Source organism: Protopterus annectens, chromosome 4.part0, assembly GCF_019279795.1.
Source record: "Protopterus annectens isolate FY-2018-M chromosome 4.part0, PAN1.0, whole genome shotgun sequence".
Classification (NCBI taxonomy): domain Eukaryota; kingdom Metazoa; phylum Chordata; order Ceratodontiformes; family Protopteridae; genus Protopterus; species Protopterus annectens.
In genome coordinates this window covers 120,012,004-120,025,373 of record NC_056733.1, presented here as the reverse complement: position 1 = coordinate 120,025,373, position 13,370 = coordinate 120,012,004, and the positions used below count along the sequence as shown (strand labels likewise).

The 13,370-nt window shown below is 38.9% G+C and overlaps 1 protein-coding gene across 1 annotated transcript in view; it reads right to left on the bottom strand.

Moving 5' to 3' along the window:
* TIMP2 (TIMP metallopeptidase inhibitor 2) overlaps positions 1 to 13,370 on the bottom strand; it is a 535,925-nt gene that overhangs the window by 79,327 nt on the left and 443,228 nt on the right. Inside the window, exon 6 of the mRNA XM_044068139.1 lies at positions 5,787 to 5,809. Within this exon, the coding sequence (XP_043924074.1) occupies positions 5,787 to 5,809 (23 nt within the window). The remainder of the gene's footprint in view (positions 1 to 5,786; positions 5,810 to 13,370) is intronic.

Sequence of the window (13,370 nt, the reverse complement as noted above, 5' to 3'; positions counted from 1 at the left end):
GTTCCTAGCTATTTCTAAAAGAAAACACAAGTCCAAGATAAACTTACATAAGAAAACAGGCAGAGTGCTGATGATTTGGATGGTCAAGACGAAAATACCTAATAATCTCTGGTTCTTTCTGTTTAAATTGAAATTGCACCTCTGATTCACATTACATCATTTTTCACACTATTCTGGGGGTTCCCAGGCTACAAATTACATCATTCTTCACACTTCCCTGAGTTCCCAGTCTAATAGAAACTGCATTCACATTCTTAACATCTCCTTTCGTTATCTTGCAGCTGGTCAGGAAGCAGAGCAATAAAAATATATTTGCATGTTTAAATCTAGCAATTTAACTCGGTTAAAACAATAGAAAGAATTTCTTCATCTAGACCGTTCGGCACCACTGTCTACATCAAAGGGTCACAACATGCTTTACTTTGGTCAGTAGAGATCACTGTTGTTTCATTTTTTTTCAGTTCCCCGTCTAACAGCAGTTTTTTCCATTTTCCTATATGTTTCAGGTGTTAGCTTAAATAACTCTAATAGACAATTTTTTTACAGCAGTATAATCAAAACATGCAATGTCAGACATTTTAGACAATACATTTACAGCTTTACCATGGAGTAAGGGGGTCAGGAACCGTACCCAGAGCCTTTGGTCAACACTATACTGTTTGCATACCCTCTCAAACATATGAATGAAACTATCAAAATTATCCCCCTCTTTAAACTGAGGAAGAAATTTACTGACCTGTTGTGCTTCTGGGGTTCAATTACTCCCTTCCCCATTACTTCCATGACTCTGGTGAAGAGTCAGCATTTCTCTCTCATGCTTCCTCTGCCTCTCCTTTTCCTCGGCCTCTATCTCCAAACGCCTGGCCTTCAACTCAAATGTCTTTAGCTCCAGATGGATTTTTAAGTCCTCTGCAGAAAGGTTGAGCTGTCCATTTCCAGAGGGCATTATATCTCCACTGCCAGTCTGATTGTCCTCCTGGTTGCTGTTTTCTGATGCAGCTGTAACCAAGGCTACAATCAGGTCTGCCTTAGTCAAGTTTACATGCACCAGTCCCCTATCCTGGCACATCTCTGCCAGCTGGCTCCTTGTCAGCTTTCCATACTCCTCTGCTGACATGCTGCCTGCTCACCCTGACTAACTAAGCTAACAAAAGAAATAAAACAATTGTGATCTGAACTTTGAATCTTCACTGTGTGCCTGATTTAGAGTACAAAACACCTTCAAAGCTCACTGTACCCAAGCTACAGGGATTCACTCTACCCACACCACTACAAGCCAATTAGTATTTACCAACCAATTAATATGTGGTATGGATATCCCACCACTGCCAAACAATTAATATGTGATGCCTGTGCCCTGGTCCAGCAATCAAGGAGCCTCAATCCTCACCACTAACACCAGTGAGGACATCTCATATAGGAGGAAAAGATAACAAATACACACAGTAAAGTGCAATTTCCCTTAAGAGCACACACAGATCACAGTCAATCTGGGGCTGGTCACTCCCCTTGCTCTCCAAGTCCCCAATAAGACTCCCCACTGGCACAGCTATAGGGTACAGATCACAGCTTAGCTGGGCAAGCTAAAACCTCCAGCACCCTCTCTGTCCAACCAGTGCTTCATGTCCCTGCCCAAGTAGCTGACACACACACACACACACACACACACACACACACACACACACACACACACACACACACACACACACACACACACTTTGAGATAAGAGTTTATACAACCACACAGACACTCCTGGGAAAGGCTGGCACAGGTTCTCCAGCTGTGCCCCTATCACCCAGGCTATATGGTAGTACTGCCTGCCACCACCCAGCTAATACTTATCAGCTACTCAAAGGCCCTTAAAAGGGTGTCCAATTATTACTGTGCAATATTATTATCCAATTGGTAGTATAACTAAACAGTCAAGGCTTATTGTAGTGACTTGGTACAGTAATCCCTTTAAATATGCAATGTACTCTAGAGCTTAAATTATCTCTACACAAAACAGCACAGTTAAAAGGTTTTAAAATATTTAATAATAAATAATAAAAACACAAGACAGTACTTCTTACTACACAGTGCTAGTGAAGAGTTCAGAGATCACAGAGAAATACTTAAAATAATTCAGTAGTACAGTTCTGACATCACAGAAAAACACATAGTCTGATCTTTCTAGTTCCTAGCTATTTCTAAAAGAAAACACAAGTCTAAGATAAACTTACATAAGAAAACAGGCAGAGTGCTGATGAGTTGGATGGTCCAGACAAAACTGCTTAATAATCTATTGTTCTCTCTGTTTAACTTGAAATTGCAGTTTTGATTCACATTACATCATTCTTCACAAATTCCTGGAGATCCCAGGCTACACATTACATCATTCTTCACACTTCCCTGGGTTCCCGGGCTAACAGAAACAGCATTTACATTCTTAACATCTCCTTTTGTTATCTTGCAGCTGGTCAGGAAGCAGAGCAATAAAAATACATTTGTATGTTTAAATCTAGCAATTTAACTCTTGGTTAAAACAATAAAAAGAATTTCTTCATCTAGATCCTTCGGCACCACTGTCTAGATCAAAGGGTCACAACATGCTTTACTTTGGTCAGTAGAGATCACTGTTGTTTCATTTTTTTTCAGTTCCCCATCTAACAGTAGTTTTTTCCATTTAAGACAACAAGCCCGTGTCTTACATTGATATTTACAAATGATAGAATTATCTATAAAATTCTCTCTGGCTAGGCTTTCAGCCTTCACATTTCTTCACCCACTCTTCACAGTCTCCATTGAAAATGGGTTGTTTACTATCAATGCAATGCAAACAGCTAATAACCTTTTTTTTACAATTATTTTGTATTGTGATTATTTAATATTTGTATATTGTCACTTTATCTTTACTTATGTTTACTGGGCCTTTTCCCCTCTGGGTCTACACTGAAAATGGGTTTGTTTTCAAACTCAGTTAGACTAACTCGGTTAACAAATGTGAAATAAATAAATAAAATACACAATAATTTGAAATTTGCCTATATTAATGTTATGCAACAAAAAAAGACTGAAAACTAAACACATTATATAGGTCCAAACACGACTTCACAAATAATAATAAAAAACAGTATCTACACTATCTACATATCTTCTCAAAATAGTATCTACATATCTTCTCCTATCATTACTTTATGCCTCACCTATACTAACTAACTTAACTTCTAACTTAGAACACAAAACTAAACTCATGTTACAATAAAACTGTACAATTTGCCTCAAACCATCTATCCTATTCCGATCATTGCCTTGCCCTAAAAGGAATTAAATGGTTATAATTACCAAATCAACTCATTGTGCACAACTCCAAAACACTCTCCTAATTTACTTCTCTGCAAGATGGTTAAGGCCAAGTACTCAGTCACACCTTGTGACCACCAGATCTCAAAACTCAGCTGGAGATGCATGTTACTGCAACTATGTTGCAGAACTATGAAACTCCATCACTCTCCATCCAAAACAAATTACAAACATAAGTAGCTTCAAACCTTTACTTAGAGAACACTTCTGTAAAACCTGGCTATGCTCATGCTATACCCCTGGCTAGCATCTACTTCATTGCTCTTTTATCTGCATCAACCTATCCACTGTGTTTGACTTTTTCTTTACAATAATTACACACTACAATGTGATGTTACTCTTTTACTGCATTCAAAAATATGATTTGAATAGCTCGTGACTTAATTCTACTCATCTCCTCATACTATGGACCTGGGACTGGAAATACTGCTGTCTATTAACTGCTGTTGCATGTTTTTCAAAATGTGTATACTGTTCTATTTGTTTATTACACTGTTGTATTTTGTCTCTGTAAGTTTTTTTTTCTAATTATGGAGCTTTCCTCACTGGCCTCCACTGAAAGTGGCTATGCTTGCCCTCCTAGTCAGACTACTCCAGTAATCAAATGCTAAACAAAATAAACAAAAATAATATTCTAGCTAACAAATCTGGTACAATTTTGTTCCATCCACAGTTATAGATATACAGATTCCACAATACTATCAACACCATTTAATTACTATGGAATAAGCACTCCATCCTGATTATCAGTGTCAACTAGACTCTATTTGAACCTCTAAATAACCTCGCATCTAAGCCTTTCCGCTGCTTATATTTCTGGAGCCTGAAAAAAATGACCATTGTAATGCCATTACAAAAGGTGGCCCAGCTATGGTCCCTGGTAACTATAGACCTATTAGTCTCTGTAGCCAGATATGTAAAGCTAAGGAACATATTACCTCAGAGCTAATTAATCTGGACACTGAAAATTCCTTAACACTAGTCTTTCATCAATCTGGTTTTACCAAAATAAGGTCCTGTCCTTTAATCTCATTACATTTTTTGAAAAAAAAAAGTCACTGAAGCAGTGGATAGTGGCTATGTAGTCCATATAGCATATGTGGCCAAGGCCTTTGACTCTATTCTACATGCATGCATTATTGCCAGACTTATGGATCTGAATAAAAATATTTTTGTTATGCCATAGATAGCTGCTTGTCTGACACTTTCATGTGGTTAGAGTCACAGGTGTCACTTCTGAAAGCAAAAAATGTTACCAGTGGTGTAACACGTGTTCAGAGTTGGGCCTATTTGGCATCTATTGCTCAGACCTTCAGGCTAACACTCCTGGTTATCTAAGTTTGCAGATTACTGTAAATTATGTGTTGTTATTCTATCTTCCATTAACTCACAATTGCTCCAAAATGGGCTAGACCATGTTAACAACTGGTGTAAGGAGAATGGTTTCAAATTAAATGGGAAAAACTGTAGTATAATTCCTTTTGGTAAACAAAATGTTTTCACATATCATACAGGTGAAACACCTCTCCAAACACACACTTTTGCACATGACCTATGCAATCTTTTTGATAATTCCTTATCTTTTGGTCATCATGTCTCTTACAGTAGCTTGGAAGGCCTTCTGTCTACCTCATCTAATTTCCAAAGGCATTTCATCTAAATTCAAAGAAATTTTATTTCTCCCTTACTCATCAGACCCTTTATAGAATATAATACCCTTTTTGGCATGTATTTTCTGAAAATATCACTTAACCTAAGAGATTCAGAAATTAATAACTAAAAAGACTATGGCCTCAAAAATGTCAGTTAACAGGACAGAATACCAACCATCTCTCTCTGTACTCAGTCTCTTATAGACTCCTCTGTGGAGACTTGTGTGTAGCCTTTTGAGCCATGAAAAGATCCAACCCTCTTTACCCAACTGTTCCAGAACAAATGGTTCCTGAAATAACCAGTTAGAGGAACTAAATTTTCATCAACAGGTAACACTGGCATGAAAGGCTAATATCCCAGTAAATTCCCTACCTCTAAAACAAACTTCCATGATTTGTCAAGCAGAGTTGCAATTTCAAAGAAAACCTAGATAACTGGATGGAGAGCTTCATATTCAACACTGGTCTATTTTGGCTTTCCCTACATGAGGCTGGAAGGAACTTCTGAGTAAGAGTTATTGGTTAGGCTTATAATGATCTGCAGACTGATTGCCTAATACTTGCTTATGACATTATGAACACCAATTGTGCAAAATGTGTACACTAGGTATATGAATATTTATATGCAGCAGGATGTTAGAGACCAAAATAATATAACCTATAACAGTTCTTCATGTTTAAACAGATTTATTTACAAGGAAAATAAAAATAATTCATTTTTTGGTCAAATGTGGGGAATTAACAGAAACAACAGAAGATCATCATTTCACGTCACTTTTCACTCTGTTCACCGAGTATAAGATACTCTACCCTGCTGTGTCCTAGAACTAAACAGCAGTTACAGAGCTTCAATCTCTTTATCCAGACAAGCAGATATTTCAGGTAAACCCACAAAAGTTTCTTCAGAATGCAGGATAACAGCCTTTATCCTTTTCTGGCTTCTGGTATATCCTCTAAACTTCTACTTTCAGGGACACCTTAGGACTACTTTCTCTCTCTTTGAGACCCCTCTTGGAATCCCCACTCATCTCATGAACATAGGAATCTAACTCTTAGCAGTGCAATGGTCCTGAAATACCTCTGCCTGCAGCTGCATCCTATTGCCTTCCTGTCTTATTCTTAACTGCCTGCCTGCCTGACTGAGAGTTAACATACTTAAAGGTATATTGTTTCCTAAGCTCAACAGTCACTACTAAAGCCACAGTATATATGTATGTATGTATGTATGTACGTATGCATGCATGCATGCATAAACTTGCATTTAAAATTTTACTTTATAATTTTTGTGCTAGATAACTAAAGTTTGCAGTGAGGTTCTGAATGTAGATGTGGTTGAAAATGGTCCATTTTGTCAGTACACTTTCAATCTTTAACTAATTAACTAGGCTGAACACTTCTGAAACATTATTCCTGGTAGGGTGTTGACTGGAGGGCTACAGTTCCTACCATATCACTTGTGTGCAGCTATGTCACCCAATGATCAATGAAGATGGGTAGATGCTGGAGGTCACTGCATACTTGTATGACAAAATAAGTGATTGAGTTCAGACACCTAAATGATCTTAAATGACTTTTTTTTTTCCTGGGATTTCAATATAGGCAAGTGGTCTTATTGAAAGGGCACTCCTGTCATAGGCCATCTGGTTGGAGAAACCAGCTACTGTGAGAAAAGAACAGACCAAAGGGATAGACTGTAGTGGAGTTAGGAAGGTACATGTGATATAGACATGCAGAGGTGAAAAACAAAGTGGATGTATTTAATTTTTAGGTTGTAATGTTCCATTGTAAAGCTTCAATAAAAAATAAGATTGCATTTTATACTGATTTTTGTCTTTCTATTCTTAGCCATGTTGTGCTAGTTTGTAGAGTACCTACCTTATGTAGTAATGAGTTATAATGAGTTATGTTTCTTTTTTGTGTGACGTATTGAGGTGTGCATTCTTTCATTCTGCTGTACCGAGGTACACTTCCTGTATGCTGCATTGAGGTGCACTTCTTTCCTGTGTAGTACTGACAAGTGCTCCCTTCCTGTGCCATGTGCTGAGTTTTGGTTTCAGTGTGCTGAGGTGTAATTCCTGTCTGCACAACTGAGGTGCACTTCCCGAGTACTTTCCTAAGGTGATCTTCTTTCCAAAACATTGTGCTGAGTTATTTTTCCAGTGAGCAGTACTGAGATGTGCTATCTGTGTATTGTCCTGAAATTTGCTTCTTTCCTTTGTGTAGTACAGGAGACTCCCTCGTATCTGGCCTCTTTTTAACTGGCCATCAAATTTCTGCCATAGCCAAAGCAAAAGACAACAGAGCAGAACAAGACTTCTACCTCCTCTGGGTTAAATAATGACAGACATTTGAGTTTTAGACTTCATATTCATTAGAAAATGCATACTAACACAAATCCTGTTACTCTAGCTGATTTATAACCTATAAATGCTATTTTGCATGTTTTTTCTGATTAACCAGCCATTTGTTTATCCAGCCTAAGGTCTGGTCCCAGTGAAACCTGATGAGAGGGAGTCTACTGTACTGAACAATGCTTTCCTGCTGTGTGCAGTCCTGAAACATGCTTTCTGTGCATACTGAGGTGTGCTTCCTGTGTGATGCACTGAAATGTGCTTCCTTTGTGTGTGTCATACTGGGGCATGGTATCTTCATATGTGTGCATCATTTGGGTTTATATAAAATGAAACAATGGAGGTAGAAGCGAGGTGTTGTACTGCCAGCTCTTCTAATTTATTATGTAGACTGCAAAAATGTACACAGGAAATAAGATCACATGACTAATATACTGGTACTTGGAATGATGTAAAGGATGAGATGAGATTCTTTAAAGGAACAGAATCTTATGCTATATTACAGTTTATAAGACACAGAATGAAATGGTACTTCTGAAGTATTTTGCAATGGTATTTAAATAGCAAACATTTATAGTCCTTCACTTCACTACTTACCCCCTACACACACACACACACACACACACACACACACACACACACACACACACACACACACACAAATTAAATACATATACATATTTAGATATGTAAATAGTTATATTTTCATACGGGGTTCCCTCTCTCTGAGTTCACATCAGAATTGCTCTGCAACATTTGCTCATAACTGACAGCTTGAATATGTAAACACTTATAATATGCATGCTTTAGCCCTACATTCCGTTTATTATTTAAACTTTGAGGTTGCTTCATCTTGCAGAAATCTTAGTCATTGACAGGAGATGAAAAACCTTTCTCACTCTTTCTTCAGCAGGCTATAAGCTCAGACATGTTAAACTAAAGACACTTCAAGCAGTAGAAAAGGACACCTACATGGAGTACATAACAGTACACAACCAACGGTCACCTCACGTCATTATGCTTATACAACAGTGACCAGAGAAACTGTGGCACAAGCAACTGAGTGCAAGTTAAGAGGCGCTCTTCACAGCACCTTCTCAAATGCACTGTGTAATGGCTGATTGTTCAAACTAACATAAATCTTTGGAAACCATGTTTCTTTAATATTTCAGCAGCAGGAAGGTATCAAACTGGGCATCACAAAACCTTAAACTGAAGATCACGCTTCATGCACTGACTATCGAACTTGCTTTCTTAACAGTCTTGCATACCTGGCACCCTTTGGGGATGGAGATGCAAAAACAACACTTGTATCTGTAGCTGGTGATGGACCTAGAATCTCTTTTTGTGGTTACATTAACTCTAGTGACAGTTCAGCCTAATGTTGTCTTGGCTCCTCCTGTCTGGACAGTTCAGTGGACACCTGCCTGGACATCACTGTAGAAACTTCTGTAAATTCAGAAGTGTCACAGATAACCTCCCCTTGCCTGTCACAGTAATTATTTTTTTCACTGTGCATTTTGAACAGCTATCTTATTTTCTTTTCAGCACATTGCCATCAAAAGCTTTCACAGCAAATGATCTTAGCTGTTCGTGTTTCCTCAAAGTAGCTGCTCCAGTTTATTTCTCATAGCAAATCTGTTGAATTTTTACCTGCTATCCTTCAGATCAGAAACAGTTCCAGTTTTTTCTACTATAGAAGAACCCTTTTCTTTAACTGATTCTTTCTTGGTCTCTCTTGAACCCGATTTTGATTCTCATGAGCCAGTAAAGAAGTACACATAAGCATGCTTCCATCCAATCTATGACCCATTAATAAATGAAAAGGCAATAGGTCAATACTTGCCAAGGGAATATTTCTGTATTCTAATAAGGCAAAATGGCAGCCACTGTTATTGCTCTGCAATTTCTTCAGCATAACCTATAGTGTTCTTTCTATTTGATCATTTGGCTGTGCATAGTTAGAATTAGAAGCGGCATGCTGTAACTCTCACTGTTCTGCCATTTTATTGGTCTCAGTACTAACATATTGTGGACTGTTGTCTGATACAATATGGGGAATACCAGTCAAGAGAATATTGCTTTCAATGCTTTGGTCAAAACTTCACTCATGGAACCAGTTAACTTCATAGCTTTAGAAGATATCAAATGATAGTAAACTAAGTACAGTTACTTGATGCAATTTTTACTCTGTGAAGTTTAAGGATTTGAACATAACAGTATTGTTTCTCTTGGATTATTATTGTTATTATTATTATTATTATGATGTACAAAACAAGTGCTACATTTCCGAACCATTTTTTCTATCTGTTTGGACATTCCCTGCTAAAATAACATAGTGCCTACTGTATTTTATGCTAAACTATTACCAAACAATACTCATGTATTCTTTCCTAATCCAAAATTTCTGTTGTCAACTGATATGAAATTACCAAACAAATTGATTTAAACAACAAACCTTTTATGCAGCTAATCACTCCTTTAAATGAAAAGTAAGGCTGAATGATTTTTTAAATATCACTTTTCTGCTCTATCCAACTCTTTATGGCAACTTCTCATATCATTTTCATTTCTGGTTTTGTCCTAGATTCTTAGATTGTTACTAGCTAATGATGTCTATCCAAATAAGACATTGAGGGACAGGTATTTATATGCTACCTTTGTCCATAAGGGACATGGGTGAGAGGCCCGGTGTTACTAGCTAATGATGTGTATCCAAATAAGACATTGAGGGACAGGTATTTATATGCTACCTTTGTCCATAAGGGACATGGGTGCCAGGCCCGGTGTAAATTTCCTATTTCCCATCCACTTGTCTAGAGTGTGCTTAAACTGGGTAATAGACAAACTCAGCTTCACATGGATGGGAAGCCTGTTCCATAGGTGGGCCTGTTTCCGGGACACATATCTGTTTCTCCAGCATGTTCTATTTAAGTCACAGACAAAATTCAGGTCCCAAGACCTTGTATTTCTGGTACTCTTTAACTTATGAATATGTAGGAGATTCATAAGTGTGGGGTTTGCAGATGCCTTGTAAGCCAGGCATAGAGCACCCCTCAACAATCTATAGGAGACTGAGTAGAGGGAAAGGGCTTTAAGGTGCTCTGCATAAGGCAGGTTTGTTATGCCTTGTATTTTTGTAAGAAACGTCTGAGCTCATTCTAGCTGCTACATATGCCTGGTCAGGTATATACCAAAAGGAGCACTGTACTCTATGACTGGTCTGATAAAGGCAGAGTACAGTAGGATAATGCTCTCTTTGGACCTAGATGCCATGCCCTTACTTATAAGCTGTGCAACATAAAAGAATTTGCTCACCACTGTGGCCACGTGGTGGTCAAAGGTAATGCTACTATCTAAGTGCATACCCAGATCCTTGACTACTGGATCGACTATTAGGGGCATATTATCAACATGGTAGTTAGCAGGGATGGTTGACTTCCCAAATGGTACAGTTATGCATTTCTTAGCATTGTGTTTAAGACCATGGCTTTAGCACCATTTGTTAGTCAGAGATAGGCCTTCTTCAAGAATGCTAGTGAATGCATTGGAGTTGAAGATAACCCCCAGCTTGCAATAATTTGCAAACTTAGTCAGCCATAAACCTTCAATGTTTGCTTACACTTTAGAGAAATAGATGCCAAAAAGGAGTTGGCCCGGTACAGAGCTCTGTGAGACTCTGCTAGTTACTGACCTCTTGGTGGAAGTGGCCTCACCTGTTTTAACCTCCTGGGTTCCATCAGAGAGCCAGTTGGCTATCCAGTGGGTGATAAAAGGGTTTTACCTAACTTAGTAAGCTTGTCTATAATGCATGAGTGGGGTATTGTATCAAAAGCCTTGGCCAGGTCATGGTAAGCTGTGTGCACAGTCTTTCCCTCATCCATTGCTTTGGTGACACTCTCAAAAAAGTCCACCAGATTTAATAGGTATGACCTTACTTTAAGAAAGCCAAACTGTGATGGGTCCAGCATCTGCAGGCTACCTATGTCTCCATTTATTGTGTCCATGATGATTCTTTCCCTGACCTTACATATTCGACTCGTCAGAATTATGCACCTGCAGTTACCCGGATCAATGGTTGGATGTCCTTTGTGCAGGGAAATAACTGTAGCCATCTTCCATTCCTTTCGCACAAAATCTGACTGTAGGCTCCCATTGAAAAGTGATTAAAGGGGACCAGAGAGGTCATGTTTCATGCTGTTTAGTAAAACATCCCAGGATGTTATTGGGGCCCATCGATGCAGTGTCTTTGGCTTTGGAAAGTGCACTGAAGACCTGTCCCCTAGTAATGGTTGGTAGGATTGTGGTATGGGAGGAGAAATGTGAGCTGAACCTGTCAGCCAAAAGGTTTGCAATAGCCTCCAATTCAATGCGTGTGATGCCATTTACAATACGTTCTGTGTACTGTTGAGTATTTCCCTTGAGGTTATGGATGTAGCTGTAGAAAGCTTTGTGGTTGTCCTTTGACAAGCTGTTTTTTCTTCAAATTTAGTCTTTGAAGTATTAATTAACCCTCATAGCTGCCTATTTAGACTGGTCAGGGGGTGTTTAGTATGTTAGCCTTTATTCCCCCTACACTTAGCCAAGTTTTTTTCTTTTGTTGTATAACTGATTGATATTGTGATTCCGCCAGGGTGGCTTGTCTTTTGAGTTTGTCTTATTCTTAATACAAGTAGGCACACCTTGCTCTTTACAGCTATCAGTATGGCTGCACAGGGATTTTGTAAATAGCTCAGCATATGCTACATTGTTTACTGGGTTTGGGGGTGTTTGGAATTTAGCCAAGGTGTCACTTAGTAGAGAGAGAGGTTAGCTTTGGCTTAGTTCCTAAATTTGTTTGGTTTTGCTGGGTCCCCAGATTTAATTTTTATTTCAAGCAACACTGCCTTATGCTCAGATTTGATGAGCAAGGACATTACATTGGGTGAGGAACATTGTGAGTACAAGATCAAGGACACTTGTACCCTGGTAGGAGAATATACCAATGGTTCCAGAATGTTGGTATTAACAAAGTATATGAATCTCTGGTCTTGTGCATTAGAAGTGGTGCAGGATTCTCAATCTATAGAGGGGTAGTTGAGATCCCCTATGAATATAGTATTGGGTTGAACGGTGATGGACTTGAGTGCATTGAGATAGGTAGTATGGGTTTCTTGGGACATGGAGGATGACCTATAAATTGCAAGGACATGGTATGAGACCCTACTTATAGTTAGTTGCATATGTATGAGCTGCAGTGGGTCAGAAACTTTAACTAGTCTGGGTGTAAGGTTGTTTTTTAATATTGATTGAGACTTCTACACCTTCAGTTCCCTACAGTGCAGTAGCTGGTCTAATGGTGTGAAAGGCATTACAGCCTTTCACTGCTGGGGTACTCTCCATGACTTTAAACTATGTCTCCATTATTATACAGATTTCAACAGTCTCCAGAGACAGGAAGGCTGGCAGGGAATGGAGTTTCTTGTTAAGACTTCTAGCATAGAGCAGTACCACCTCCAGATATCCCTTCAAAGGTTCAGTTAAGTCAGGAGGTTTATCAGTTTGGCATTGCCTAAAAAAGGCACTACAGGTGTGGAAAAGGTCCTTGCCAATATCCAAAAGCCTAGTGGGGATACGTGTAGACCAAACCTGGCAAAGCAGCATGGTCTGTCAACCATGTTCTCCCAGGACGTCAAATATTGTACCCCCTTGGACTGACATCAGAGGCTAAGTCAATTGTTAAAATCAATCACTTTCCATTGGTAAGGTGGCATCATCCTTGGAGAAGGTAGTATGCTGCTCAGTGCTGGGCTCATACCTGCCTGAGACACATAATCAGTGAGGCTGATCATGTCTTGCTTCCTATAGTCAAAGAAGGTATGTCTCACACAATTAACACCCACATGGACTATGACAGAATCATATTGGTACCTGTGGTGCAAAGACTTGAGTGTCTGTGTGACTTGGATCCTAGCTCCAAAAAGGCAGCTAACCATGACTCTCTTCTTTCTCAGTATGGTGAGGGGGACATCAGTGTGCCTCACT